The sequence below is a fragment of the Corvus hawaiiensis genome, chromosome 35, assembly GCF_020740725.1.
Source record: "Corvus hawaiiensis isolate bCorHaw1 chromosome 35, bCorHaw1.pri.cur, whole genome shotgun sequence".
Classification (NCBI taxonomy): domain Eukaryota; kingdom Metazoa; phylum Chordata; class Aves; order Passeriformes; family Corvidae; genus Corvus; species Corvus hawaiiensis.
Window position 1 is genome coordinate 346,653 of NC_063247.1, and position 27,213 is coordinate 373,865.

General features: G+C 54.6%; 4 protein-coding genes across 4 annotated transcripts in view; 2 read left to right on the plus strand and 2 right to left on the minus strand.

Moving 5' to 3' along the window:
- LOC125319000 (zinc finger protein 850-like) overlaps nt 1-3,208 on the plus strand; it is a 74,220-nt gene extending 71,012 nt beyond the window's left edge. The window contains exon 7 of the mRNA XM_048289962.1: nt 2,404-3,208. Within this exon, the coding sequence (XP_048145919.1) occupies nt 2,404-2,992 (589 nt within the window). The 3' untranslated portion in view covers nt 2,993-3,208. The remainder of the gene's footprint in view (nt 1-2,403) is intronic.
- LOC125318998 (zinc finger protein 91-like) overlaps nt 1-27,213 on the minus strand; it is a 156,655-nt gene that overhangs the window by 85,262 nt on the left and 44,180 nt on the right. The window contains 1 exon segment of the mRNA XM_048289961.1: nt 11,971-11,986. Coding sequence (XP_048145918.1) covers nt 11,971-11,986 — 16 coding nt within the window.
- On the minus strand, nt 9,326-10,258 carry LOC125319011 (olfactory receptor 14J1-like). The gene has a single exon (XM_048289976.1). The coding sequence runs from the start codon at nt 10,256-10,258 to the stop codon at nt 9,326-9,328; it is 933 nt and encodes a 310-aa protein (XP_048145933.1).
- LOC125319012 (olfactory receptor 14J1-like) lies at nt 23,418-24,350 on the plus strand. The gene has a single exon (XM_048289977.1). The coding sequence runs from the start codon at nt 23,418-23,420 to the stop codon at nt 24,348-24,350; it is 933 nt and encodes a 310-aa protein (XP_048145934.1).

Here is a 27,213-nt window from a genome sequence, read left to right on the forward strand (position 1 = left end):
GAGAGGACGAGAGACTTTCCCCCTCTTATTCCTGTGGAAGGGTGAAGCCCAGCTGCCCTTTTCTTCTGGCGCCTCCTCATCTCCTCAGGTGAGGATGTCAAACTCCCCAGGAGCAGGAAGAAGCCCATTCTGGGTTTCCTTGTGTCTGCAGCCTGGAACATCCACTCAGAGCAGAGCACTTTATGAAAGCCCTGCAGAATGACAGCAGGAGGAGGTTTGTGAGAAAGGCAGGAAATGGTATTTTGATAGGAAATCAAAATTCCAAATTATTTCTTTCTGTCACATTCATTTTCAGTCAGTTCTGGTCTGGTTTCCAGAGTGCCACCTTCTCAGCTGACTGTATTTGTGTCCTCCTTCCTCTTCTGCCTTTCTTTGCCTGCTCTGTTTGTCTCTCAGTGTCTCTCTGGACCCAGGGCAGCTCCCACCAAAGGCCCTCCCCTGATTTTGTTCCCAATCCACCAGCTAAAACAACCATGGGTGAGGTGATGAAGGCTGGCAGTGAAATGTCACTGTAAGATCTTGCTGCACTTGGCTTCTGGCTCCTTCCTGAGAGCTTTGCCTTCAAGGGCAGGAACATCTTCTCCTTGCTGGGAACTGGAATTCCAGATCCCTGGAGGGTGTGCCGTGGATCCCAGAGGGGCATTCCCGAGGCTCACAGGGTTCTGGTCCTGCCGTGCCTCCCACGGGAGCTGTGCAGGGCCAGGGGACAAGGTCCAGCAGCTGGGTGGGCTCCCAGAGCAGACAGCAAAGGCTGCTTTGCTGGCCATTTCCCAGCACATTCCCAGCTGGAAGCAGAGGGAGGAAGGAAAGGGAAGCGAGTCCCTGCAAGAAGCCCGGAAGGACTGGGGTGGGAAGGGACCCTGCCTGTGGGTTACTGGGCTGAAAGCCAAGTGGAGCAAGACCTTACAATGCCATCTGCCTGCCAGCCTGTGCTGCTGACAGGAGCAGGGGGCCACTTTAGCCCTCTGTGGGTGGGACCAAACTGTGCATTCCACTCCCCTTATCTCATTTCTGATGAGCTGTTCATGATGGGTCGTTTGCAGGAGCTGCCCAGTGCACCCCCGACCCCTCAGGCTATGAGGAGCTGGCTGTTAAATGAGATAAGGAAGGAGAGGCAAACCCTGGGAGGCAGGGCAGTGTTTCTTTTTCTGCACACCAATGACTCAGCTGTGATAACTCCCTCCGGGGTAGCAGCAGCACAGTCCCACCCAGCCTGAGGGCTCACCTCTGCTGATGGGCCATCATGGACTGAATGGCCCCAGCACAATGGGCAGCTGCAAGGACTGAGACCATCAAGGCTCCCAAAATATCCCATGACTCCCAGGATGACATCGTTCCATTGTGAAACTGCCCGCCCTGGGGGAGGGGCTGAGCATTCCCACCTGAACCTGAGCATATAAAATCTGGGTTTGGGGCCTTCTGGCAACACTTAACAGATCCAGGGCAGGAGCAGAACTCCAAGAGGACTGTGACCACCGCTGTTGACAAGACTGCTGCCATCACTTGGACAGGACTGTGTCCACCACTCTGACCAACAGGTTTTGTTTTCTTTCCTTTTGCTTTGCATGCAGCGGGACCAGGTGGTGCTCAGCACAGGAACTAACCACCACCGTTCTGTTCTTGTCCCAGGGTGCCTGGTTATACTCAGCCTTTGTGGGTTACAGCTGTATCATGGTATTTCTTGTCAACTCTTTGGTGAATTGTAACTCCCACCTTAATCTCTCTTGAGGCAGATCAGTGGGGTTCATTTCTCATGCCAGGTAAAACCAGCACGGTGTTTGAGAGGATTTTACAGTCATGATACGCCCGGTGACTTCTAGAGAAGGACTTGGGCAGGAGGAACCCCTAAACCATCACACTCACGCCTTGTTTTTCCCTCCAAACCAGGATTTCCCACTCCCAAACCTTTGTCCAGATGGAGGAGGAGGCTGTGAGGAAGAGGAAGATGCCCCAAGACACCCAGGCAGGTGAGGAGGAAGTCCCTGCCCGTTTCCCCCTCTCTCCTGCTCCATCTCCCAGCCCAGTATCACCCCCAGCTGCAGGACAACCCCGCTGCCGACGCCGTCCTGCCGGGGACGGACTGGGGGGATCTCCTTCCCCTTCCCTGTGGCACGCAGGCAAATCCCATCCTCTCCTTGTCCTTCCTCCCCCAGACAAAGAGCTGAGGACAGAGCCCAGGGAGGACAAATCCCCGCGGCAGAACCTGGTGGAAGAGGCCATTTTGAGCAGCTCCACGGCGCAGGAATCCAACGGGGAGGAATACCACCGGAGATCCCACAGGAGGAGGGGCTGCAAATGCAGCCCAGGGAGCTGTGAGGAGGAAAGACCCACCCTGTGCCGGGATGGCGGCCGGAGATCCAGCCAGAGCTCAAACCTGGTGGTCCACGAGCAGTGTCATGCTAGGGAGAAACACTTCAAATGCTTGGAATGTGGGAAGAGCTTCAGCCAGAGCACCAACGTGATCTATCACCAGATGATCCACACCGGGGAACGGCCCTATGTGTGTGGAGAATGTGGGAAGAGCTTCAGCACAAGCTCCCACCTGATCCGCCACCGCCAGGTCCACACAGGGGAGAGGCTCTATGTGTGTGGGGAATGTGGGAAGAGCTTCAGTACGAGCGCCTACCTGATTCGCCACCAGATGATCCACACTAGGAAACGGCCCTACGAGTGTGGGGAGTGTGGGAAGAGGTTTCAGACCAGCTTCAGTCTCCTCCTGCACCAGCGGATTCACACAGATGAGAGGCCCTTCCACTGCCCCGACTGCGGGAAATGCTTCAGGTACAACTCCGACCTCACCAGGCACAAAAGCATCCACACTGGGGAGAGCCCCTACGAGTGTCCTGAGTGTGGGAAGAGCTTCAGCCAGAGCAATCACCTTATCTGCCACCAGAAGATCCACACCGGGGAGAGGCCCTATGAGTGTCCCGAGTGCGGGAAGAGCTTCTCCAGGAGCTCTCACTTGACCACACACCAACAGAGCCACCAGTAAGGGAAGCCCTGCAAGTGCCCCAAGTGTAGGAAGAGCTCCAACTTCATCTCGCAGCAGAGGATCCATGTGGGGTGATGCACAGTGACCCCCGTTGGGCAGAGACCTGGTGACCCCTGTTCCAGATGATCCCCATGGTTGCAGGGAATGTTTGAGAGATTTATTTCACTTCTCATTCTCGTACTCTGATTTCATTGCTAATAAATGCAATCCCTGTCCCCAGACTGGGTCTGTTTTTCCATGCTGGTGATCGGGGCGGGAGCTCTCCTGGTCCTTAGCTCAGCTCCTGGGCCTTTCCTCAGCCAATCAAAGAAGTCACTAAACAATTTTTAGCCACTCTGAGCTTTTCTCGCTGATGACTGCCCAGGTGCCAGGTGGATCTGCCGCACCCAGAGCTCCCCACCTGGGCCCCTCCTCAACCCCAGTGCCCCCCGGGAGCAGAATTAAGGGAGAGGGGAGGTTTCAGCACCTGCCAAGTGCTGGGGATGGGGCAGCTGGGGCCATACTGGTGGCACTGGTGGTGCTGGGAGCCCCCCTGGCCACAGGCATGGAGCTCTCAGGTGAGCCGAGGGGGTGGAAGAGGACTCGGGTATGGTGGGGAAGGTGGGGAGAGGAGGGAAAATGGGTGTGTGGGACCCATAAAATGAGTTGGAGGGGGAGTGGGGCCCCCTAAAGCAAGAACGGGAAGGGGGCTGAGGACTGGGGGATGATGGGAGAGGAATGGGAAAGCTTAGAAATTAGGGAATGGGAAGGGTGGGATCCCAAAACTGAGCGGGGGGGGCTGGGGATTGGGAGGATTGTGTGAAAAGGGTTAGGAAAGGGTCAAAAGTGGGGACTGGGACCCCCAAACTGATGGGGGCAGGGTCTGGCAAATGGGGATTGATGGGAAAGGAGGGGAGTAAATGGAAAAAGGGTGGAAATGAGGGTGGGACTTTGGGAAGGAAGGTCCCATGGTGGCTGTGGAGCAAGGGGCTGTGGAGTGGGGATCCAGGGTGGCTCCCTGAGCTCTTGGCTTGCTGTAGGGTGCTGGGGGCTGCTGGGGGAGCACCTCCTGACCTGTGTCCTGCTTACACAGGGCTCTTCCAGCACATGGTAAAGTCCGAGTGTCGCTTCATTAATGGTACCAAACAGGCAAGGTTGGTGGTGAGGTTCAGCTACAGCCTGGAGCAGCTCCTGCACTTGGACAGCAAGGTGGGGCACTGCGTGGGGGACACACTGTATGGGGAGAAACAGGCCCGCTACTGGAACACTGTCCTGGGGTGATGTTATGAGGCTGCTTTATTCCTTAACCCTCCGCTCAATGCCCAAGGACGCTGTGTCTTTAGGATGGACCCAGGGGTGGGGCCGGATCCACGGGGCCCGTGTGCGGGTCGGTTCAACAGCTAGAGCCCAACGGCTCGGGGGCTCCGGGGTCTCGGCAGGGCCTGGGACGGAGTGCGCCGGGAATGTTGTGTGGCTCCTTGGGTTTTTGGTGTTCTGGCTAGCTGGAAAATGGTTCTGTTGGTTTTTCTTGTTCTTTTTCTCTTCCCTCCCCTTGCCTCACTGCCTCCCTTCCCTACGGTCCAGGGAGCCTGTGAGTTGGCCCTGGTGGGCCCGCGGGGTGGCCCTGGCTGGTCTGAGCCCATGTGTCTGTTCCCTCTCTGGGAATTTGTTGTATTTCGGGGGTTTTTTTCCCCTGTTCTACCCTGCTTTGTTTTTTTCTAATAAACAGTTTGAGGTTTATTTCCCACTTCCAGTTCTTGTGACCCACTTGTCTTACTGGTGGAGGAAAGGGGAGGGCCTTTTCCCTTTGGAGGAGACACTCATTCCAGAGTGTTTCCTGCTGAAGTCTCGTCTCCAAAACCAAGACATAAATTTGGCGCCCAACTTAAGGGGCACGTGGAAGTGGAAAAAATAATCAAAACCATTTTGGTTTGAATCACTTTTGTATTGAGGTACAGCAGTAAGACCATGCTGCTTGATTTAATAATTTTTCTGTGGAAGCTAGCCATAAGTACACGTCCACAGCTATGGGCAGTCGGGTCCCTGGCTTACACTTTTATAAGTCAGGATGAAGAATCAGCACTGCCATTTTAATATGCCTGGTGGTAGTGATTCATCGAAGTTTGGCTGAAGTAATGGAAGCCATGGAGAAGGTGTATGTCATGTTGTTTTCCCATTCTGGCCTTGGTAGTTTCCTTTTGGAATGTATTAGCAATTACACCCAGTTTGTTAGGGGAAAAGCAGGGGATGATAACTCCCAGCCCTTCATCTTCTTCTTCCCCTTCAGATCTGGCACGTCACCTTTTGAAAGTGTCCAGTTTCCCCTGGACGTCAAAGATGCCACCTCCTTGTTATGTTATCTAGCAGGGTTTCTCTATGTGGTCTCCAGCTTGTCTAAAAAAAGGGCTGAGATCTCCAGAGGAGTTGCCCAGACACCTGCCCCAGTTGCAGAAAATCCAAAGTGCTGTGGGGTATGGGAGGACATAGGCCTGACCCTGAAGCACTCTTCTGACCCAGTAGCCTGGAACTTCCCCCCTGAACGAATTCAGAATCCAGCTGAGGTGGGGAAGTAGCTGAAGGAAAACTGCAATAACAACACTGATGAAAAGGAAAAGCTCATTGTCATGTGCTGGGTCCTGGCTAACGCTTACCGCACACTGCTGGATTCTGTAGGGCAGAAGATACAGCCAGAGGGGCAGGAGAATAAGCCAGCAGACGCCCCAATCACTCCAGCTGCAGCTAAAGCAGATGGGGAGCCTAAACCAACAACAATTGCCCCTGTCCAGAGAAAGAAACACAAAGCCAAATCCATTTGCCCGGTGGATGATGATGAGCAGCCAGGACCTTCACAGCCAGAAGAGGAAGTGGAACCTGAAATCATTACCGAGTCCTGTCCATAGAGGGCCCTCGTACCCTGAGGAAGGATTACACCCAGCGGCCTGATGAAACTATATGAAGTTGGATGGTCCGAATCTGGGACTCTGCAGGTGATAGTACAATTCTGGATGGCACTGAAGCGAGGCATTTGGGGTCCCTGTCACTTGATCTAAGTATTGACCAAGGGATGACAAGGGGCCCTTGAAGCTCTCAGTATCTGGACACGGTTCTTAAGAAGTGTGAAGGAAAGATGCCTGTGCCGGGAAGATCTCCAGCTGCAGCTAAACCCTTGCCAGACCATGGATCCAACGCCTGAGGGAACTGGCAGTGATAGAGATCATATTCTCAGATGACCAAGCAATTAGGAGCCCTGACATGGTAAAATGTACACCGGTGATGCGGCTGAAACTTGCACGACATGCGCCACCAGAATACGCCCCTGCTTTGGCAATGATGACGTGGAATGACGGGGACGAGACAGTGAGTTCTCTGGTGAGGAGGCTCCGGGCGTATGCAGACACTGTGCACGGCCCAACAGAAGCAAGAATCGCAGCTGTGGAAAAGAGTCTGTCAGAGACCATACAGAAGATGGAAGATGGAATGGACAAGACTCATCAGAAAGTCAGGAAGGAGCTGAAAGAGGGCCTTCTCCAAATCGCATCAGTGCAGACCTGGGGCCCTGTTACCAGAAGCAGATGTCCCACAGCTAGGGAGAGCGGGTACACCCCAAGAGCTGAACTATGGTTCTTCCTGTGTGACAGTGGGGAAGACATGAGGAGGTGGGATGGAAAACCAACTTCTGTCCTGGCAGCACGGGTGCATGAATTGAAGGATGGTAATGCTGAGAGAGGAAGTTCTACCAGAAGGGAAGTAGCAAGAGTTTCCAATGATAACCAGGACTTGAGGGGCCCTGCCTCTAGCCAGGTAGAGGCCAGAGAAAATCGTGTCTTTTGGACAGTGTGGGTCCGATGGCCTGGCACATCAGAACCACAGAAATAGGAAGCCTTGGTTGACACGGACGTGCCGTGCACCTTGATTCCATTGCGACACATCGGGGCAGAGCCGGTTTCTACTTCTGGAGTGGCAGGGGGATGGCAGCAGTGTACCCTGCTTGAAGCCGACGGGAGCCTAACTGGACAAGAGTGCAAGAAACATCTCATTGTGACTGGCCCAGGGGCCCAGTGTATTCTGGGCATAGACTTTCTCCGGAGTGGGTATTTCAAAGACCTGAAGGGATTCAGGTGGGCCTTTGGAATCTGCTGTGGAGGCAGAGGGCATTAGGCAATTGAACAGCTTGCCTGGGCTAACCAAGAATCCTTCTGCAGTTGGGCTCCTGAAAGTAGAAGAGCACTGAGTGCCAATGGCCACCTCAACAGTGCATCGCCGGCAGTACCGAACAAATAGAGATGCCGTAATTCCCAGCCACACGATGATCCGTGAGCTGGAGAGCCAATGGGTGGTCAGCAAGACCCACTCACCCTTCAACAGCCCCATTTGGTCTGTGCGCAAGTCTGACGGGGAATGGAGATTGACTGTGGACTATCGTGCCTTGAATGAAGTGACTCCACCATTGAGCGCTGCCGTGCCGGACATGTTGGAGCTCCAGTACGAGCTGGAGTCCAAAGCAGCGAGTGCTGCGAGACAGAAATCCACCCATCGTTGCCGCACAGCTGACCGGAGAGGGTCCGTACGCAGTCCCTACAGCGCAGACAGGCTATCCGTGTGACGTATATGATATCATCACCCGCCTAGCCCGGCAAGCCCTGCGGCGACTCTCGGGGATGGGTATTGATGCTAACGTGTCTTTTGCTAAGATCTTACAGGGCCCGGCGGAGTTATTTGTACAGTTCCTGGACAGAACGCAAGCCACGCTCTCCCGGAGAGCCGGTAACGATGAGGCCAGAGCTATTCTGTTGCAGCAGCTTGCTTTGTAAATGCAAATGAAGACTGCAGAAAAGCATTGCTCGCTGTTCATAACCTGCACACTTGCGACGTACCAGATATGCTTAGAGCGTGCCAAAAGGTGGGTTCTTCCACTCATGGAACCAAGGCTCTGATGTGACACCACAGAGCCTATGTGAACACAGGAGTCCATTGTGACTCTATGGAATCTCATGGACCAAGGCGCCAACGTGCCACAGCGGAGCCTCATGGAACCAGGAGACCACAGCCACCAAATGGAACCACATGCAATTAAGCATCCAGTGTGACAGAGCGAGGCCTAATGCAGCTCAAGACTGAGTCCATAGTGAGGTTATGGAACCTCGTGGAACCAAGGCATAAAGTTGTCAGGGACTGAAATGGTTCATGCCTCAAACATTGTTATGAAGGAGTTTTGCCCATTCTAGCAAAAACTGTATCGAGAAGCTACAGCCACAGAAGCCCACCTCTCCTTGAAGATGCCTGACTGGCACTTTGGACTGGGAGTTCAGTCACAGAGCTTAGATAAAGGGGACACTATTGTGCAATCATCTCAGGTTCTAGGCAGAAGTAATCAAGGCTGAGGGAAAAGAACGCATCCACAAGAAAACCAAACAGCACCAAATTATGCCTGGCTGGGTTTGGGGGGGAGGAGACCACAGTCCACAGAGGCCAGGTTTACACAGACTCCCTTGCCACTGAGGGGGGACGAGGAGGTTTCAGGTCTGTGGTGCTACCTCTGGTCACTGGCACCGAACACCCATCCTCCCTTACACAAACTGGCCCAGCTGTGAAACCTCCAACACTGGAAAGGCCATATCCACGGGACATTCACATGAGAGGCAGCTGAGGGGCTGTCATAATCCATCAAAGACCTCCCAAAGTGCTCCCAAAATTATTCCTGAGGCCTTGCTCCACAGGACTGCACGTGATGCCAAGTGATGCCCCAGACCCAGAGTCTGCTGCAAGAGACAGTGTCCAAGTGCCCTCCCCCAGGCGCCTTCTTTCTACTAGGCCCGGCAATGTTTTTGTGGCCCTGGTGTTCCATGAGGCCCCTCTCTAGAACAATTGGCCCTTGGATCCATGAGATTCCATTGCATCATAAAGATGTTCTGGGTTCCATGAGGCCCTGCTGTGTCACAATGGACACTGGGTTCCATGGGCTGGGAAGAGCAGAGGTGGGAAGAGGCAGGGCCATTGTCCCTGACTGTGCTGCTGTGCTGGGAGTCTCTTCCCTCCAGCTGTGCCCACAGGCACTGCCCCTGCAGAGCCAGAGAAGGGCTGAGGAACAAACCTTGGACACACAAGTCAGGGCAGACACTAATTTTTATTCAAATGCACAGGGAAGAAGCCTCCTGAAAGTCTTTGTGTTTCCAAAGAAAGGCAGATGTTCATGTAGAACTGCTAAGAGCAGTACTACAGGATTTTATAAAAAACAGTATAACACTAGAAAAAGAAGAAAAGAAGGCACCAATGATAAAGTGGACAAATAGGAAAAAAAAAGCTGAGATTGTAAAGAGTTACATTCTGAAGGTTCTGGAGCAGAAAAGAGAGAGTTTATTCCTTCTGAAAAGATACAGTCATCATTTTCCTCAGGGCATCCTTGAGCTCCTGGTTCCTCAGGCTGTAGATGAGGGGCTTCAGGGCTGGAGGCACCACCGAGAACAGAACTGACACCACCACATCCAGGGATGGGGACGAGGTGGAGGGGGGCTTTAGGTGAGCAAATGTGCCCGTGCTGATAAACAGAGAGAGCACGGCCAGGTGAGGGAGGCACGTGGAAAAGGCTTTGTGCCGGCCCTGCTCAGAGGGGATCCTCAGCACGGCCCTGGAGATCTGCACATAGGAGAAAAGCATGAACACAAAACAACCCAAAAAAGGAAAAGTACTAAAAGCAAGAAGCCCAAATTCCCTCAGGTATGTGTCTGAGCAGGAGAGCCTGAGGATGTGTGGGATTTCACAGAAGAACTGGCCCAGGGCATTGCCCTGGCACAGGGGCAGGGAAAATGTATTGGCCGTGTGCAGCAGAGCAGTGAGAAAGGCACTGGCCCAGGCAGCTGCTGCCATGTGGGCACAAGCTCTGCTGCCCAGGAGGGTCCCGTAGTGCAGGGCTTTGCAGATGGACACGTAGCGCTCGTAGCACATGATGGTGAGGAGGAAATCCTCTGTTCCAAGGAAGAAGACAATCAGAAACACCTGAGCAGCACATGCTGTGTAGGAGATGTGCCTGGTGCCCCAGAGGGAATTGTGCATGGCCTTGGGGACAGTGGTGCAGCTGGAGCCCAGGTCGGTGAGGGCCAGGCTGAGCAGGAAGAAGAACATGGGGCTGTGCAGGTGCTGGCCGCAGGCTCCGGCGCTGATGATGAGGCCGTTGCCCAGGAGGGCAGCCAGGGAGATGCCCAGGAAGAGGCAGAAGTGCAGGAGCTGCAGCTGCCGCGTGTCTGCCAATGGCAGCAGGAGGAAGGGGCTGATGGAGCTGCTGTTGGACATTGCTGTGTCTGGCCATGGGCACCTGTTCATGGAGAAAGGCCAGTGACAAGTCAGGACAGGCTGCTTGGAGCCAAACCTGTGCCATTCCCTGCACACTGTCCCGCTGGGACTGCCCCACCCTTGTTCCTGCTCTGGGAAAACCTTCACCCAGTTCCCTGCCTGAGCTCCCCTTGTGCTGTCTGAGTGTGCCAGGAGCAGCCAGGCCTGAGCGTGGGGGCTCTCGAGGAGCCATCCCTGCCCGCTGCCCTGGGTTTGTGGCCGTGTGGCAGAGGGACAAGGCTGGAGAGTCAGGATTTGTCAGTGCAATCCCTCCTAGAAAGGCTTGGTAGCAGTTTTACTCTCCGTTCCACAGGACAGGGATGCAGGAGCGAGTTTTAGGAAATGTTTTCCTACCCACACATCATTCCTGGTTCTCTGGGGTCAGAAATCCCCAGCATTTCTGCTGCACTCCACGTTTGCCACTGAGAGAGGTGAGAGGCAAAGGATTCCCTGTGGCTCAGGGCAAGCTGAGGGGCTGCATGGGCTTGTCCCCAACTGCCCTGGGCTTGCCCCTTTGGCTGCAGGCAGAGCACAATCACACTCCCGGCTCACCCTGGGATAAACCAGAGCCTGCCCAGAGCAGAGGCATCCCTGAATGTCTCACCCTCTCTAAAGGTCTCTGAGCAAGGGCTCAGCACCCCCTTCTGCCAGGGACACTCACGCTGCCCTTGGCAAACCCAGCAGCATTTCCTCAGCGGTGGCATCTCTGCACTTCCCCGGGGGACATTCAGGGGACTCGGAGAGGCTCTGGCACAGATTTGCACCCAGGAGGGCAGCTCAGAGCTTGGAAGGACACCGTGAGGGGAGCTCTGGGTGTACCCACGATGGTATCTCAGGGAGGGAGGCTCAGCTCATTCCCCTTTCCCATGGACTGCTTTGCCCACAGCCCCACAGGGCACAGGGAAGCTTGGACACCCCATTCCCATGGACAGCCCTGTCTGTCAGGAATCCCAAGGGCAGAGCCTGGCTCAGCTGCTGCAGATCCCAGAGCCCCCCTGAGAGCACCAGATAGCAGTGACAATATCAGAGGAGTAATAATAATAACAATAACAAGGACAATAGCAGAGACTCAGAATGTTCTGTCATTCTGCGATTACAACTCCTGTTCTGCTTCTCTCATCCCACAACCTTCCCATCCTGCTCCAAGTAGGAAATCCAAACAGGCTCAGGAACGCTCCTGATCTTGACAGCAATCGCTGGCTTTCCTTCTTTTGGGAAGTGCCTCCGGAGCTGTGCCCAGGCTGGTTGGAGCTGGGAGCAGCCCTGCCCCAGGCAGCAGCTCTCAGCAGCAGCACCTGCCCTGCTCAGGGTGGCTCCTTCCCTCCACAGCTCCTCCCCCAGCGCTGGCAGCAGCTCCCCGGGCCGGCTGAGAGCTGCCCCTGGCAGGCAGCAGAGTCCCTGCCCCAGCACAGCGCCCTGGGCTGCAGGACCCTGCTCTGCAGGACAGCCCTGGGCACCCCTGGCTGCAGCCCCGGCCAAGACGTCACTGCTGTCCCCTCACACACATTCCCCTGGCCAGGTACAGCTCTCCCAACCCTCTATGGCCCCTGTCATAGGTTAGCAAGCATAGTCCCGGAAGGGATGTCCTTGCTAAGGGGTGCTTACAGTTTCCTCTGGGACCTGATAGAACCTATCAGCTAGCCAGTTTGAATATGGACAATTCTTTAAGCCACTTAAAGTTGTGACCGCCTCTGTGATCCACACTAAAGAATAGACAAACTCCCCCCCAAGCTCTCTCTTGATTCCAGTGCTGGGGCAGGTGGCTGCAGGCCCCGTTGTGGGGGCCGGCGGGCCCGGCCCGATCCTGCTCGGGTCAGGCCGGGCCGGGCCACGGCCATCCTGGAGTCGATGGACCTGTTCCAGCCGTGGAACCCCCCCCCTACTGCCTTGCCGTGGGCAGCCAGAGCGGCTTGGCTCTCCCCCCTCTCCACTGCGATAAGAAAAATTCAACATTCCAGCTGCAAAGCTGCAAGGCCAAGGTGAGATTAACCCTTTTTATTGCTGTGAAGAGCTGAAAACCTGAGGGAAGAGAGAGAGGAGATGCTTAAAGCTGAAATTCTGTTGTGAAGCTATGATATATCAGAGTATCCCGTTGTAATTCCATGAAGATATGGGGGGTGGAGTGTTCAGCTCGTAAGCAAAAGCACCTGCGCTGAGATAGGCAGATGCTGACGCCGCTGTAATTTCATGAGAAGTTTGGACAGGGAGAGATGGAAGCGATGAGGGCTTTTGCTCCAAATGGGAAAGGAGAAAACCTCAGTTCCTAGAGATGCTCCCAGAGATAGTCCTAGAGATGAAGATGAGGAAGACCCTTTGCTCCCAGGGAAGGAGAAGGGCCTCTGTTTTTTGTTTCTGAACGGCTCAACCTTAAAATTGTACCCCAAAAAACTTCAAGAGTGGACCCTCAAACGCGGGAAAACCAATTGCTATCTGTGTGTGAACAAGCTGCAAGTCGGGGGAAGGGGCTCACATGCAGGCAGAGAGACTCCTCTTCCTAAATGGACTGAACAATATTTGCAAGTGGGCGGCTGTCTCGTTGTGATACTGTTTTCATAGCACGAGCAAGAAGGGACTTCTCTTTCTAAATGGACTGAACAAGCTTATTATGGCAGTGGTAAACAGACTGAACATCTTAAGGGTTGTCTTTTCACATTGTCAGTGGGAGAAGGGAGGAAGGTGGGCAGAGGAGGAGAGTTCTGAAGGTATGGTATAATTTTTTTTTTCCTTCTTTTAGGTCTGTTCGTAAACTTCTTTATATTCTTTCAAGTTTGGTGCCTGCTTTGCATTTCTCCTAATTCTTATCTCTCAGCAGATAAACAGTAATGAGTATTTTGGACCAAACCACTACACTAAATTGGTGTTTCCGCCCGGGAGCAAACCTAACCCGCTACAGCCCCTCAGTCCAGGACACCAACCCCCATCAATGGAGCTCCCCCTCAGTGCCATGGAGACTCTCAAGGCCACCCCCAGCCCCACAGGGTACCCCTTGTCCCCATCAGATCCGACACCACCTCCAAAGTGAGCGCTCCCGGGCACAGCCAGGGCCATGCCGCCCTGCAGCTCCCTGCAAACCACAGTGGCGGCTTCGAGGCCACAACCCGAGTCTCAGACAGTTTCCCACTCTTTATGTCTGGAGCTGACCAAGAAATGCCCCATGGTGGGGTGTCCCTTTCCTGCAGTCACCGCAATGACCAACGGCAAACTGAGCCCTCGCTGAGGCTTTCCCCAGGAGAAGCAGCGTTTGTTCCCCCACAGGGCAGCCTGTTCTTTTGCGGGGCAGTGGGCACAGGGGCAACAGCAGCCCCGAAGGAAGCGGGATTGTCTGCGGAGCTGCCTGACGCCAAACAGATTTCAGTGTCACGAAGGCAGAGGAGAGGGGGTCCCTGGGAGGCCAAGGCAGGCAGATCTGATTGTCCTGGCACGTTTCATCTGGGAACAGTCCTTGGATACACAGAAATTTGGAAGAGGAATCTCAGTTTTGGCCATGGCCCCTGGAGGAGAAGGACGGATCTGTTCCATAGGAAGGAAAGCACGGAGCCCCAGAGCTCCAGGGGCAGATGAGAAGTGACTCTCAACATTCCAAGATCAGCTGGAGCTGTCAGGTGGCCACCAGGAGGCCAAGCCAGCCAGAGCTGTTCCATGTTCCCTTGGCTCCATGGGGCCCAGCAGCGTCACAAAGGTGTCCTTGGCTCCATGGAGCCCCTCAGTGTCACAAAGGTGTCCTTGGCACCATGGGGCCCAGCAGTGTCACAATGGACTCTGCAACTCCATGAGGACCTGCAGGAGCACAATGGTCTCCTTGGATCCATGGGGCCACTCAGAAGCACACCGGCCCCTTGGTTCCATGGGGCCCAGCAGTGCCCCGATGATCCCCGTGGATTCAATTCTAAAATTACAGGGCACCCAAGCAAAAATGCAGGAAAAGGACGAACAGCTCTTTACTATAAAATACAGAGAGAGCAGAACAGAACAAACCCCACCACAGGAACAGAAGTTTCCCACCCGCTAAGCACAAACCATCATGGGATACTGCATCCCTGACTCAGCCCCAAGACAGGTTTGAGGAATGAGCCTTGTGGCAGCCCACCCGGCACAGAGGATTTTCCATCTGGCAACACGGGGGATGCTCTGGGGGCTGCTGAGAGACTGAAATGTTGTGGTTCACGGCTGAAACTTTGTCAGGAAGGGCTTTTTGCCCATTGCCCGTATGTAGTGGTTTGGTCCAAAATACTCATTACTGTTTATCTGCTGAGAGGTAAGAATTAGGAGAAATGCAAAGCAGGCACCAAACTTGAAAGAATTTAAAGAGGTTTATGAACAGACCTAAAAGAGGGGGAAAAAAAAAAAATTATACCATACTTTCCGAACTCTCCTCCTCTGCCCACCTTCCTCCCTTCTCCCACTGACAATGTAAAAAGACAACCCTTGAGATGTTCAGTCTGTTTACCACTTCCATAATAACCTTGTTCAGTCCATTTAGGAAGAGGAGTCTCTCTTGCCCATGCTATGAAAACATTATCACAACGAGACAGCCGCCCGGGTTGGTTCTCTGCTCGCATCATGTGAGAGTCCCCTCCCACAACCTGCAGCTTTTCCCACAACTGCTTTTGAGGGTCCAATCTTGAGCTACTGGGGTGCAATTTTAAGGTTGAGCCATCCAGAAACAGAAGTTCTCTTCACCCATCTCTGGGAGCATTTCATCTCTAAGAACACAGGCCCTTCTCCTTCCCTGGGAGCAAAGGGTCTTCCTCATCTTCATCTCTAGGACTATCTCTGGGAGCATCTCTAGGAACTGAGGTCTTCTCCTTTTCCATTTGGAGCAAAAGTCCTCATCGCTTCCATCTCTCCCTATTCAAACTTCTCATGAAATTACAGCTGCTTCAGCATCTGCCTATCTCAGCGCAGGTGCTTTTGCTCTCAAGCACAAGTTGAACGCTCCACCCCCCATGCCTTCATGAAATTACAACGGGTGCTCTGATACATCATAGCTTTCCAACAGAATTTCAGCTTTAAGCCTCTCCTCTTTCTCTTCCCTCAGGTTTTCAGCTCTTCACAGCACTAAAAGGGTTAATGTCACCCAGGCCTTGCAGCTGGAATGACACTTATCGCTGTTGCTCACATGATCTTTTGCCGGGCAGCAGGGCAGCTTCAGCTGAATCTTGGCCACACTGGAGAGGGGGAGCGCGTCTGCACATAGCAGGGCCCTGGGGGGGTTCCGCGGGTGGACCAGGGCCCATCGGCTCCAGCATGGCCGTGGCCCAGCCTGGCCTGGCCCAGCAGGGGCCCGCAGCATCCTGCGGTCCCAGCTCCGGAAAGGAGAGAGGGCTCTTCCCGGGCTTTGTCTATTCTTACGTGTGGATCTCAGAGGCGGTCACAGAGCTAAATGTGGGACTGGAGTTTGGGCCGGGGCTGGTGTTGAGGCTGGAGTTAGGGCTAAATTTGGCACTGGGGTTGGGGTTTGGGTTAGATTTGGAATTGGGGCTGGGTTTGGAGTTAGGGCTGAACGTGGGATTTGGGATAACGCTGGAGGCTGGGGCAGGGGCTGGAATTGCAGCCGGGATTGCAGCTCGGGCTAAACGTGGGATTTGGTTTGGGGCTGAGGGTTTAGGAAGGGGCTGGGATTGGGGCTGGGGTTGGAGTTAGGGCTGAGATTTGGATTACAGCTGGGATTGGGGTTAAGGCTAAATGTAGGATTGGCTTTAGGGCTGGGGTTGGGATTGGGTCTGGGGCTAGACGATTCTGGGACTGGGATGAGATTAAACACAGGACGGTGAGTTTGTCTAAACGTGGAGGGAGATTGAGATCAGGATCAGAGTGAGGTTTGGGACTGAGCACACGCAGAGCAGGACAGCTGAGGTGTCACTGCAGGATGTCCCTGGCACCGTCCCAGCCCTCCTCAGGCACCTCCAAACATGGGGGGCAGCTGGGTGGTCCAAGATCCAGGTGCTGCCACGCTGCCCCTCCATTCCACGTGAGCATTGTGGGAAGGCAGCCCTGAATGTGACCCTTGGGGGTCTGGGATCAGCTTTCACATCCCTGTGGGAGCAGCAACAGAGAGGACGAGAGACTTTCCCCCTCTTATTCCTGTGGAAGGGTGAACCCCAGCTGCCCTTTTCTTCTGGCGCCTCCTCATCTCCTCAGGTGAGGATGTCAAACTCCCCAGGAGCAGGAAGAAGCCCATTCCGGGTTTCCTTGTGTCTGCAGCCTGGAACATCCACTCAGAGCAGAGCACTTTGTGAAAGCCCTGCAGAATGACAGCAGGAGGAGGTTTGTGAGAAAGGCAGGAAATGGTATTTTGATAGGAAATCAAAATTCCAAATTATTTCTTTCTGTCACGTTCATTTTCAGTCAGTTCCGGTCTGGTTTCCAAAGTGCCACCTTCTCAGCTGGCTGTATTTGTGTCCTCCTTCCTCTTCTGCCTTTCTTTGCCTGCTCTGTTTGTCTCTCAGTGTCTCTCTGGACCCAGGGCAGCTCCCACCAAAGGCCCTCCTCTGATTTTGTTCCCAATCCACCAGCTAAAACAACCATGGGTGAGGTGATGAAGGCTGGCAGTGAAATGTCACTGTAAGATCTTGCTGCACTTGGCTTCTGGCTCCTTCCTGAGAGCTTTGCCTTCAAGGGCAGAACATCTTCTCCTTGCTGGGAACTGGAATTCCAGATCCCTGGAGGGTGTGCCGTGGATCCCAGAGGGGCATTGCCGAGGCTCGCAGGGTTCTGGTCCTGCCGTGCCTCCCACGGGAGCTGTGCAGGGCCAGGGGACAAGGTCCAGCAGCTGGGTGGGCTCCCAGAGCAGACAGCAAAGGCTGCTTTGCTGGACATTTCCCAGCACATTCCCAGCTGGAAGCAGAGGGAGGAAGGAAAGGGAAGCGAGTCTCTGCCAGAACCCCAGCAGGACTGGGGTGGGAAGGGACCCTGCCCGTGGGTTACTGGGCTGAAAGCCAAGTGGAGCAAGACCTTACAATGCCATCTGCCTGCCAGCCTGTGCTGCTGACAGGAGCAGGGGGCCACTTTAGCCCTCTGTGGGTGGGACCAAACTGTGCATTCCACTCCCCTTATCTCATTTCTGAAGAGCTGTTCATGATGGGTCGTTTGCAGGAGCTGCCCAGTGCACCCCCGACCCCTCAGGCTATGAGGAGCTGGCTGTTAAATGAGATAAGGAAGGAGAGGCAAACCCTGGGAGGCAGGGCAGTGTTTCTTTTTCTGCACACCAATGACTCAGCTGTGATAACTCCCTCCGGGGTAGCAGCAGCACAGTCCCACCCAGCCTGAGGGCTCACCTCTGCTGATGGGCCATCATGGACTGAATGGCCCCAGCACAATGGGCAGCTGCAAGGACTGAGACCATCAAGGCTCCCAAAATATCCCATGACTCCCAGGATGACATCATTCCATTGTGAAACTGCCCGCCCTGGGGGAGGGGCTGAGCGTTCCCACCTGAACCTGAGCATATAAAATCTGGGTTTGGGGCCTTCTGGCAACACTTAACAGATCCAGGGCAGGAGCAGGACTCCAAGAGGACTGTGACCACTGCTGTTGACAAGACTGCTCCCATCACTTGGACAGGACTGTGTCCACCACTCTGACCAACAGGTTTTCTTTCCTTTTGCTTTGCATGCAGCGGGACCAGGTGGTGCTCAGCACAGGAACTAACCAGCACCGTTCTGCTCTTGTCCCAGGGTGCCTGGTTATACTCAGCCTTGGTGGGTTACAGCTGTATCATGGTATTTCTTGTCATCTCTTTGGTGAATTGTAACTCCTACCTTAATCTCTCTTGGGGCAGATCAGTGGGGTTCATTTCTCATGCCAGGTAAAACCAGCATGGTGTTTGAGAGGATTTTACAGTCATGATACAGCCGGTGACTTCTAGAGAAGGACTTGGGCAGGAGGAACCCCTAAACCATCACACTCACGCCTTGTTTTTCTCTCCACACCAGGATTTCCCACTCCCAAACCTTTGTCCAGATGGAGGAGGAGGCTGTGAGGAAGAGGAAGATGCTCCAGGACACCCAGGCAGGTGAGGAGGAAGTCCCTGCCCGTTTCCCCCTCTCTCCTGCTCCATCTCCCAGCCCAGCATCACCCCCAGCTGCAGGACAACCTTGATGCCGATGCTGTCCTGCTGGTGACGGACTGGGGGGATCTCCTTCCCCTTCCCTGTGGCACGGAGGCAAATGCCATCCTCTCCTTGTCCTTCCTCCCCCAGACAAGGAGCTGAGGACAGAGCCCAGGGAGGACAAATCCCCGCGGCAGAACCTGGTGGAAGAGGCCGTTTTGAGTAGCTCCACATCACAGGAATCCAGCTGGGAGGAATACCACCGGAGATCCCACAGGAGGAGGGGCTGCAAACGCAGCCCAGGCAGCTGTGAGGAGGAAAGACCCACCCTGTGCCGGGATGGCGGCTGGAGATCCAGCCAGAGCTCAAACCTGGTGGTCCACGAGCAGTGTCATGCTAGGGAGAAACGCTTCAAGTGCTTGGAATGTGGGAAGAGCTTCAGTACGAGCGCCTACCTGATTCGCCACCAGATGATCCACACTAGGAAACGGCCCTATGAGTGTGAGGAGTGTGGGAAGAGGTTTCAGACCAGCTCCAGTCTCCTCCTGCACCAGCGGATTCACACAGATGAGAGGCCCTTCCGCTGCCCCGACTGCGGGTAGAGCTTTAGGTACAACTCTGACCTCACCAGGCACAAATGCATCCACAGCAGGGAGAGGCCCTACGAGTGTCCTGAGTGTGGGAAGAGCTTCAGCCGGAGCAATCACCTTATCTGCCACCAGAAGATCCACACCGGGGAGAGGCCCTACAAGTGTCCCGAGTGCGGGAAGAGCTTCTCCAGGAGCTCTCACTTGACCACACACCAACAGTGCCACCAGTAAGGGAAGCCCTGCGAGTGCCCCAAGTGCAGGAAGAGCTCCAACTTCATCTCGCAGCAGAGGATCCATGTGGGGTGATGCACAGTGACCCCCGTTGGGCAGAGACCTGGTGACCCCTGTTCCAGATGATCCCCATGGTTGGGGGGAATGTTTGAGAGATTTATTTCACTTCTCATTCTCGTGCTCTGATTTCATTGCTAATAAATGCAATCCCTGTCCCCAGACTGGGTCTGTTTTTCCATGCTGGTGATCGGGGCAGGAGCTCTCCTGGTCCTTATCTCAGCTCCTGGGCCTTTCCTCAGCCAATCAAAGAAGTCACTAAACAATTTTCAGCCACTCTGAGCTTTTCTCGCTGATGACTGCCCAGGTGCCAGGTGGATCTGCCACACCCAGAGCTCCCCACCTGGGGCCCCCCCTCACCCCCAGTGCCCCCTGGGAACAGAATTAAGGGAGAGGGGAGGTTTCAGCATCTGCCCAGTGCTGGGGATGGGGCAGCTGGGGCCATACTGGTGGCACTGGTGGTGCTGGGAGCCCTCCCAGCAACAGGCATGGAGCTCTCAGGTGAGCTGATGGGGTGGGAAGAGGAGTCCGGGTATGGTGGGAAAGTTGGGGAGAGGAGGGAAAATGGGTGTGTGGGACCCATAAAATGAGTTGGAGGGGGAGTGGGACCCCCTAAAGCAAGAATGGGAAAGGGGCTGAGAACTGGGGGTGATGGGAGAGGTGTGGGAAAGCTTAGAAATTCGGGATTGGGAAAGGTGGGATCTCAAAACTGAGTAGGAGGGGGCCGGGGATTGGGAGGATTGTGTGAAAAGGGTTGGGAAAGGGTCAAAAGGGGGGATTGGGACCCCCAAGCTGATGGGGGCAGGGGCTGGCAGCTGGGGATTGATGGGAAAGGAAGGGAGAATGTAAAGGAATTCCTTGTGGAATATAGGATACCCCAGCAGGGCTTGGGCACCCCAGGGCTGTTGCAGAAGTACCCCTGACGGGGCCTCCGGCTGAAAACAGGCTTGCAAGGCACCTGCTTGCTGGCAGCCTTGAACAGCCTTGGGAAGGAGTATACACTGGTCAGCTCCCCGCTGCTTAGAGGCTGTCTTGTGGGAATAGGGCATGAATCTTTGCAAAGTATAACTTGGTGTAACTAAACAATAAACTGGAGCATGATGCTCAAATCGTACCAGTGTTCGTGTCATGACTCTGGTGGGATTCCGCTCCCGGGACACCCCCCTGCTACAGCCACCCACCATCACCACGGCTCCATGGGCTCCTTTCCATGCCCCTGGCCCTGGCCACAGGACCTTGGGCTGGTGGCCACGGCAGCCGCCTGTGGCCCAGGGCTCCGTGCCCATGTCCATGGCAGCAGTGCCCGGCCACGGGCCCTGAGTGCAGGTGACCGTGCCAATGCCCATGGCAGCGGGGCCAAGCGTTGGTGTCCGTGGCACCAAAGTGAGGAACGGGTCCCTGTGGCCGCTGCTGTGGCACCTGAGGGCATCAGCGAGTGTCACTGCAATTGTAGCTGGCACCAGCCCGGCACCACTCTGTCCTGAGGGCTGCCATGGCAGCCGAGGGCAGCCACAGGTCTGTGTGCAAGTGGCCACGGAGCCTGACTGCAGCAATGGGTCCTGGGGGGGTTTCCAAGGGAGCTGGAACTGCTGAGGGTTGCCATGGCATCCAACCCCTGCGGTGGGTGTCAGTGTCCATGGCCACAGCATCGGTCAGTGTCCATGACCACAGTCCCTTGCAATGGCCCAGTGCAGGTTGGGATGATAATCCACCCGCACAGCTGGCCCAGGGCACGCCTGGAGTGGTCTTGGTGGCACCTTGGGCTTGGCACACTTTGAGGAGGGTGCCTGTTTTCAGTGGGGAAACTTAGGAATTTTAGATTCTTTAAAAAAAATGAAAGAAACCCCTGCTTGGCTGAGTGCAGCCAGTTCTCCAAGCAAAGCAGGTGCCAGGTGAGTGAGGAGAGACAGGATGGGGCTGGGGATGTGGAGCAGCGTTGTCCACACTGGGCCAGACCTCAAGGCACAGCTTCTGTGACCAGGCCAGACCTCCTGAGGAGAGACCCTGCATCAGTATCAGTCACAGAATGCTGCAATCACCTCTTCTCTAAAGAGAACAGCAATGAAATACACCCCTTAAAATAAGAATACGTCTTTATTTGAAACTCTTTGAAATATTTCTCCACAACTGCAGTAGGAAACTTTCCTAATGAACTGCACTCGAGCAGAGGGAAATCAAGGCTGAGCCGTGGTTTGTCAGGACTTGCTTGATCCTAATGAGCCCCGTGGTGCATTTGATGCTGAGCCCTGGAACCTCAGGGCCTTAAAGGAGATTGCACAAACCTTCCCAGGAGTCAAAGGCAGAGGAAACACCCAAAGTGTCTTGAGGCATTAATGGGTCCCACTGAGGTCCATGACCAATACAGGCTCTTCATGGACACCTTGGAGGAGAGAATTGGAGGCCAAGATTGCACAAAAACCTCTCAGAGAGTCAGTGTGGGAAGGAAAATCCAAAGCACCTTAAAATCCTTCAGTATCTCAGAGTATTAATGAGCCCCACTGAGTGTCAATAAAAAGCTCTCAAGGGACTCGTTAAAGCAGATAATTGGAGGCCTTGATTGCACAAACCTCTCATAGTGTTGGTATCAAAAGGGGAACACCAAGTACTTAAAAAACAGAAGTACCTTGAAGCTGTAATGAGCCCCACTGAGTGTTGTTACTGACAAAGGCTCTCCAGGGACTAATTAAAGCAGATAATTGGAGGCCAGGATTGCACAAGGCTCTCAGACACTCCCAGGCAAAAGCCAAAGCCAAAGTCCTTTGGAAAACCTGCAATCCCTGGGAGCATTCAGGAGCCCCCAGGGCCATTCCTGACCAAGGCTCCCCAGGGACTCCTTCCAGCAGATCCCTGAGGCCACTGGGATGTGGGGGGGATGCTGAGGGCAGGACAAGGGGCTGACAGTGCCCAGCCGTGCTGGGGCTGTGCCAGGAAGCCCCGGTGCGGTGCCTCAGGACAAGGTGTCTCCTCCCAGCCCTTGGTGGCCCAGACGCTGCTGTGCCCCAGGGCACCAACACCTGGCTTCTCTTTGTCCCTCCCTGTCATCCCTGCCTCCAGTTCTCTGCTCTGACTGCAGCCTGGGGACACTTTCTCAGTCGTGTCCCTCACTGGGACCCATTAACGGTATCAGGATCTTTGGAGTTTGAATCTGACTCAGAATTCTTGAGAGGTTTCTACCAGTCCCTGTCAGGGACTGATGTTCAGGGCCTCAGCACCAAGCCCCGAGAGGATCATTCCAGTCCTTGTGCTGTGTCTGTGCTGCTGTGGGGCTGTGGGCAAAGCAGTCCATGGGAAAGGGGAATGAGCTGAGCCTCCCTCCCTGAGATACCATCGTGGGTACACCCAGAGCTCCCCTCACGGTGTCCTTCCAAGCTCTGAGCTGCCCTCCTGGGTGCAAATCTGTGCCAGAGCCTCTCCGAGTCCCCTGAATGTCCCCCGGGGAAGTGCAGAGATGCCACCGCTGAGGAAATGCTGCTGGGTTTGCCAAGGGCAGCGTGAGTGTCCCTGGCAGAAGGGGGTGCTGAGCCCTTGCTCAGAGACCTTTAGAGAGGGTGAGACATTCAGGGATGCCTCTGCTCTGGGCAGGCTCTGGTTTATCCCAGGGTGAGCCGGGAGTGTGATTGTGCTCTGCCTGCAGCCAAAGGGGCAAGCCCAGGGCAGTTGGGGACAAGCCCATGCAGCCCCTCAGCTTGCCCTGAGCCACAGGGAATCCTTTGCCTCTCACCTCTCTCAGTGGCAAACGTGGAGTGCAGCAGAAATGCTGGGGATTTCTGACCCCAGAGAACCAGGAATGATGTGTGGGTAGGAAAACATTTCCTAAAACTCGCTCCTGCATCCCTGTCCTGTGGAACGGAGAGTAAAACTGCTACCAAGCCTTTCTAGGAGGGATTGCACTGACAAATCCTGACTCTCCAGCCTTGTCCCTCTGCCACACGGCCACAAACCCAGGGCAGCGGGGCAGGGATGGCTCCTCGAGAGCCCCCACGCTCAGGCCTGGCTGCTCCTGGCACACTCAGACAGCACAAGGGGAGCTCAGGCAGGGAACTGGGTGAAGGTTTTCCCAGAGCAGGAACAAGGGTGGGGCAGTCCCAGCGGGACAGTGTGCAGGGAATGGCACAGGTTTGGCTCCAAGCAGCCTGTCCCGACTTGTCACTGTCCTTTCTCCATGAACAGGTGCCCATGGCCAGACACAGCAATGTCCAACAGCAGCTCCATCAGCCCCTTCCTCCTGCTGCCATTGGCAGACACGCGGCAGCTGCAGCTCCTGCACTTCTGCCTCTTCCTGGGCATCTCCCTGGCTGCCCTCCTGGGCAACGGCCTCATCATCAGCGCCGGAGCCTGCGGCCAGCACCTGCACAGCCCCATGTTCTTCTTCCTGCTCAGCCTGGCCCTCACCGACCTGGGCTCCAGCTGCACCACTGTCCCCAAGGCCATGCACAATTCCCTCTGGGGCACCAGGCACATCTCCTACACAGCATGTGCTGCTCAGGTGTTTCTGATTGTCTTCTTCCTTGGAACAGAGGATTTCCTCCTCACCATCATGTGCTACGAGCGCTACGTGTCCATCTGCAAAGCCCTGCACTACGGGACCCTCCTGGGCAGCAGAGCTTGTGCCCACATGGCAGCAGCTGCCTGGGCCAGTGCCTTTCTCACTGCTCTGCTGCACACGGCCAATACATTTTCCCTGCCCCTGTGCCAGGGCAATGCCCTGGGCCAGTTCTTCTGTGAAATCCCACACATCCTCAGGCTCTCCTGCTCAGACACATACCTGAGGGAATTTGGGCTTCTTGCTTTTAGTACTTTTCCTTTTTTGGGTTGTTTTGTGTTCATGCTTTTCTCCTATGTGCAGATCTCCAGGGCCGTGCTGAGGATCCCCTCTGAGCAGGGCCGGCACAAAGCCTTTTCCACGTGCCTCCCTCACCTGGCCGTGCTCTCTCTGTTTATCAGCACGTGCACATTTGCTCACCTAAAGCCCCCCTCCACCTCGTCCCCATCCCTGGATGTGGTGGTGTCAGTTCTGTTCTCGGTGGTGCCTCCAGCCCTGAAGCCCCTCATCTACAGCCTGAGGAACCAGGAGCTCAAGGATGCCCTGAGGAAAATGATGACTGTATCTTTTCAGAAGGAATAAACTCTCTCTTTTCTGCTCCAGAACCTTCAGAATGTAACTCTTTACAATCTCAGCTTTTTTTTTTTCCTATTTGTCCATTTTATCATTGGTGCCTTCTTTTCTTCTTTTTCTAGTGTTATACTGTTTTTTATAAAATCCTGTAGTACTGCTCTTAGCATTTCTACATGAACAACTGCCTTTCTTTGGAAACACAAAGACTTTCAGGAGGCTTCTTCCCTGTGCATTTGAATAAAAATGAGGGTCTGCCCTGACTTGTGTGTCCAAGGTTTGTTCCTCAGCCCTTCTCTGGCTCTGCAGGGGCAGTGCCTGTGGGCACAGCTGGAGGGAAGAGACTCCCAGCACAGCAGCACAGCCAGGGACAATGGCCCTGCCTCTTCCCACCTCTGCTCTTCACAGCCCATGGAACCCAGTGTCCATTGTGACACAGCGGGGCCTCATGGAACCCAGAACATCTTTATGACGCAATGGAATCTCATGGATCCAAGGGCCAATTGTTCTAGAGAGGGGCCTCATGGAACACCAGGGCCACAAAAGCATTGCCAGGCCTAGTAGAAAGAAGGTGCCTGGGGGAGGGCACTTGGACACTGTCTCTTGCAGCAGACTCCGGGTCTGGGGCATCACTTGGCATCACGTGCAGTCCTGTGGAGCAAGGCCTCAGGAATAATTTTGGGAGCACTTTGGGAGGTCTTTGATGGATTATGACAGCCCCTCAGCTGCCTCTCATGTGAATGTCCCGTGGATATGGCCTTTCCAGTGTTGGAGGTTTCACAGCTGGGCCAGTTTGTGTAAGGGAGGATGGGTGTTCAGTGCCAGTGACCAGAGGTAGCACCACAGACCTGAAACCTCCTCGTCCCCCCTCAGTGGCAGGGGAGTCTGTGTAAACCTGGCCTCTGTGGACTGTGGTCTCCTCCCCCCCCAAACCCAGCCAGGCATAATTTGGTGCTGTTTGGTTTTCTTGTGGATGCGTTCTTTTCCCTCAGCCTTGATTACTTCTGCCTAGAACCTGAGATGATTGCACAATAGTGTCCCCTTTATCTAAGCTCTGTGACTGAACTCTCAGTCCAAAGTGCCAGTCAGGCATCTTCAAGGAGAGGTGGGCTTCTGTGGCTGTAGCTTCTTGATACAGTTTTTGCTAGAATGGGCAAAACTCCTTCATAACAATGTTTGAGGCATGAACCATTTCAGTCCCCTGACAACTTTATGCCTTGGTTCCATGAGGTTCCATAACCTCACTATGGACTCAGTCTTGAGCTGCATTAGGCCCCGCTCTGTCACACTGGATGCTTAATTGCATGCGGTTCCATTTGGTGGCTGTGGTCTCCTGGTTCCATGAGGCTCCGCTGTGGCACGTTGGCGCCTTGGTCCATGAGATTCCATAGAGTCACAATGGACTCCTGTGTTCACATAGGCCCCGCGGTGTCACATCAGAGCCTTGGTTCCATGAGTGGAAGAACCCACCTTTTGGCACGCTCTAAGCATATCTGCTACGTCGCAAGTGTGCGGGTTATGAACAGCGAGCAATGCTTTTCTGCAGTCTTCATTTGCATTTACAAAGCAAGCTGCTGCAACAGAATAGCTCTGGCCTCATCGTTACCGGCTCTCCGGGAGAGCGTGGCTTGCGTTCTGTCCAGGAACTGTACAAATAACTCCGCCGGGCCCTGTAAGATCTTAGCAAAAGACACGTTAGCATCAATACCCATCCCCGAGAGTCGCCGCAGGGCTTGCCGGGCTAGGCGGGTGATGATATCATATACGTCACACGGATAGCCTGTCTGCGCTGTAGGGACTGCGTACGGACCCTCTCTGGTCAGCTGTGCGGCAACGATGGGTGGATTTCTGTCTCGCAGCACTTCCGCCTGGGTAGTACACAGCTCACGGTAGTCAGTGAGCCAGCCTGCAAACTGCGTCACTGTCAAGATCATTCTCATTATGCTTTTGCAATCATTAGGTACAAAGATGTACGTGGCACTTATGGACTCTAGGTAAGTTAGGACGTGACAGGAGGATACGCCGCTTTCCTTTACTAGCGTCCTCAGTTCTTTGATTACTTTATAGTCTCGTTCCCTGTAGGCCGGGCGTTGCTTTGGCGCATATATAACCGGACAGGCAGTAACGACTGCCAGGTCACCCTCCTCCATTACGGCTTCCCCACACTTCCACCACTGCTGGGTTACAACGTCATCATTCTGGGCAGGAAGGGAGTCCGACGCTTGCTCACGGTCTGGGAGTTCTGCGCTGAGGAGGCCAACTGTGTAGGGATTTTTTTATCGAGTAAAGCAATTCCCTAGGGGATGGGTTAATCTCGGGGTAGCCAGATTCATCGGATACAAGTCCTGGTGGCGCTGAGGGCTCAGGGGAATCAGCTTCTGAGGCCGCGTAATGGCCAACATCCGCGCAACTTCACTTAAAGTCCGCCATGGTCGTTTCCCAAGAAGCGAGGTGCCTGCAAGCTTCAGCATCGCTGTCCCTGGCGATCTCAAAAAGTCTCTGCCCTACCGCTTGCCAGGCTTCTGATTGAAGGGGCCCACTGAAGGGAAAATCTCTAACGTGATTGGACACCCAGTCCAGCAGGGTGCTTAATTTCACATCAGCAATATCAGTAGTTTGCCGATGTAGGAGCCGCCATACAGGTCCAATCTCCTTCTTTGTTCCAGGGATATTCCACCTCCCATATTGCTTCCACTGGTTACTCACCTGGTAGGTGAGGTGCGCGCACTTGGATTCCTGGAGTTCCTTCCCCGAACTCTTCCCGGTCAACCAATTCCTAACACAGTGGAAATTGCTACCGGAGCGATGCACACCCTTCACCGCTTCTATTGGTCCCGATTCGGGCCAGCCATTTGCAGCAATGGGGAACAAAGAC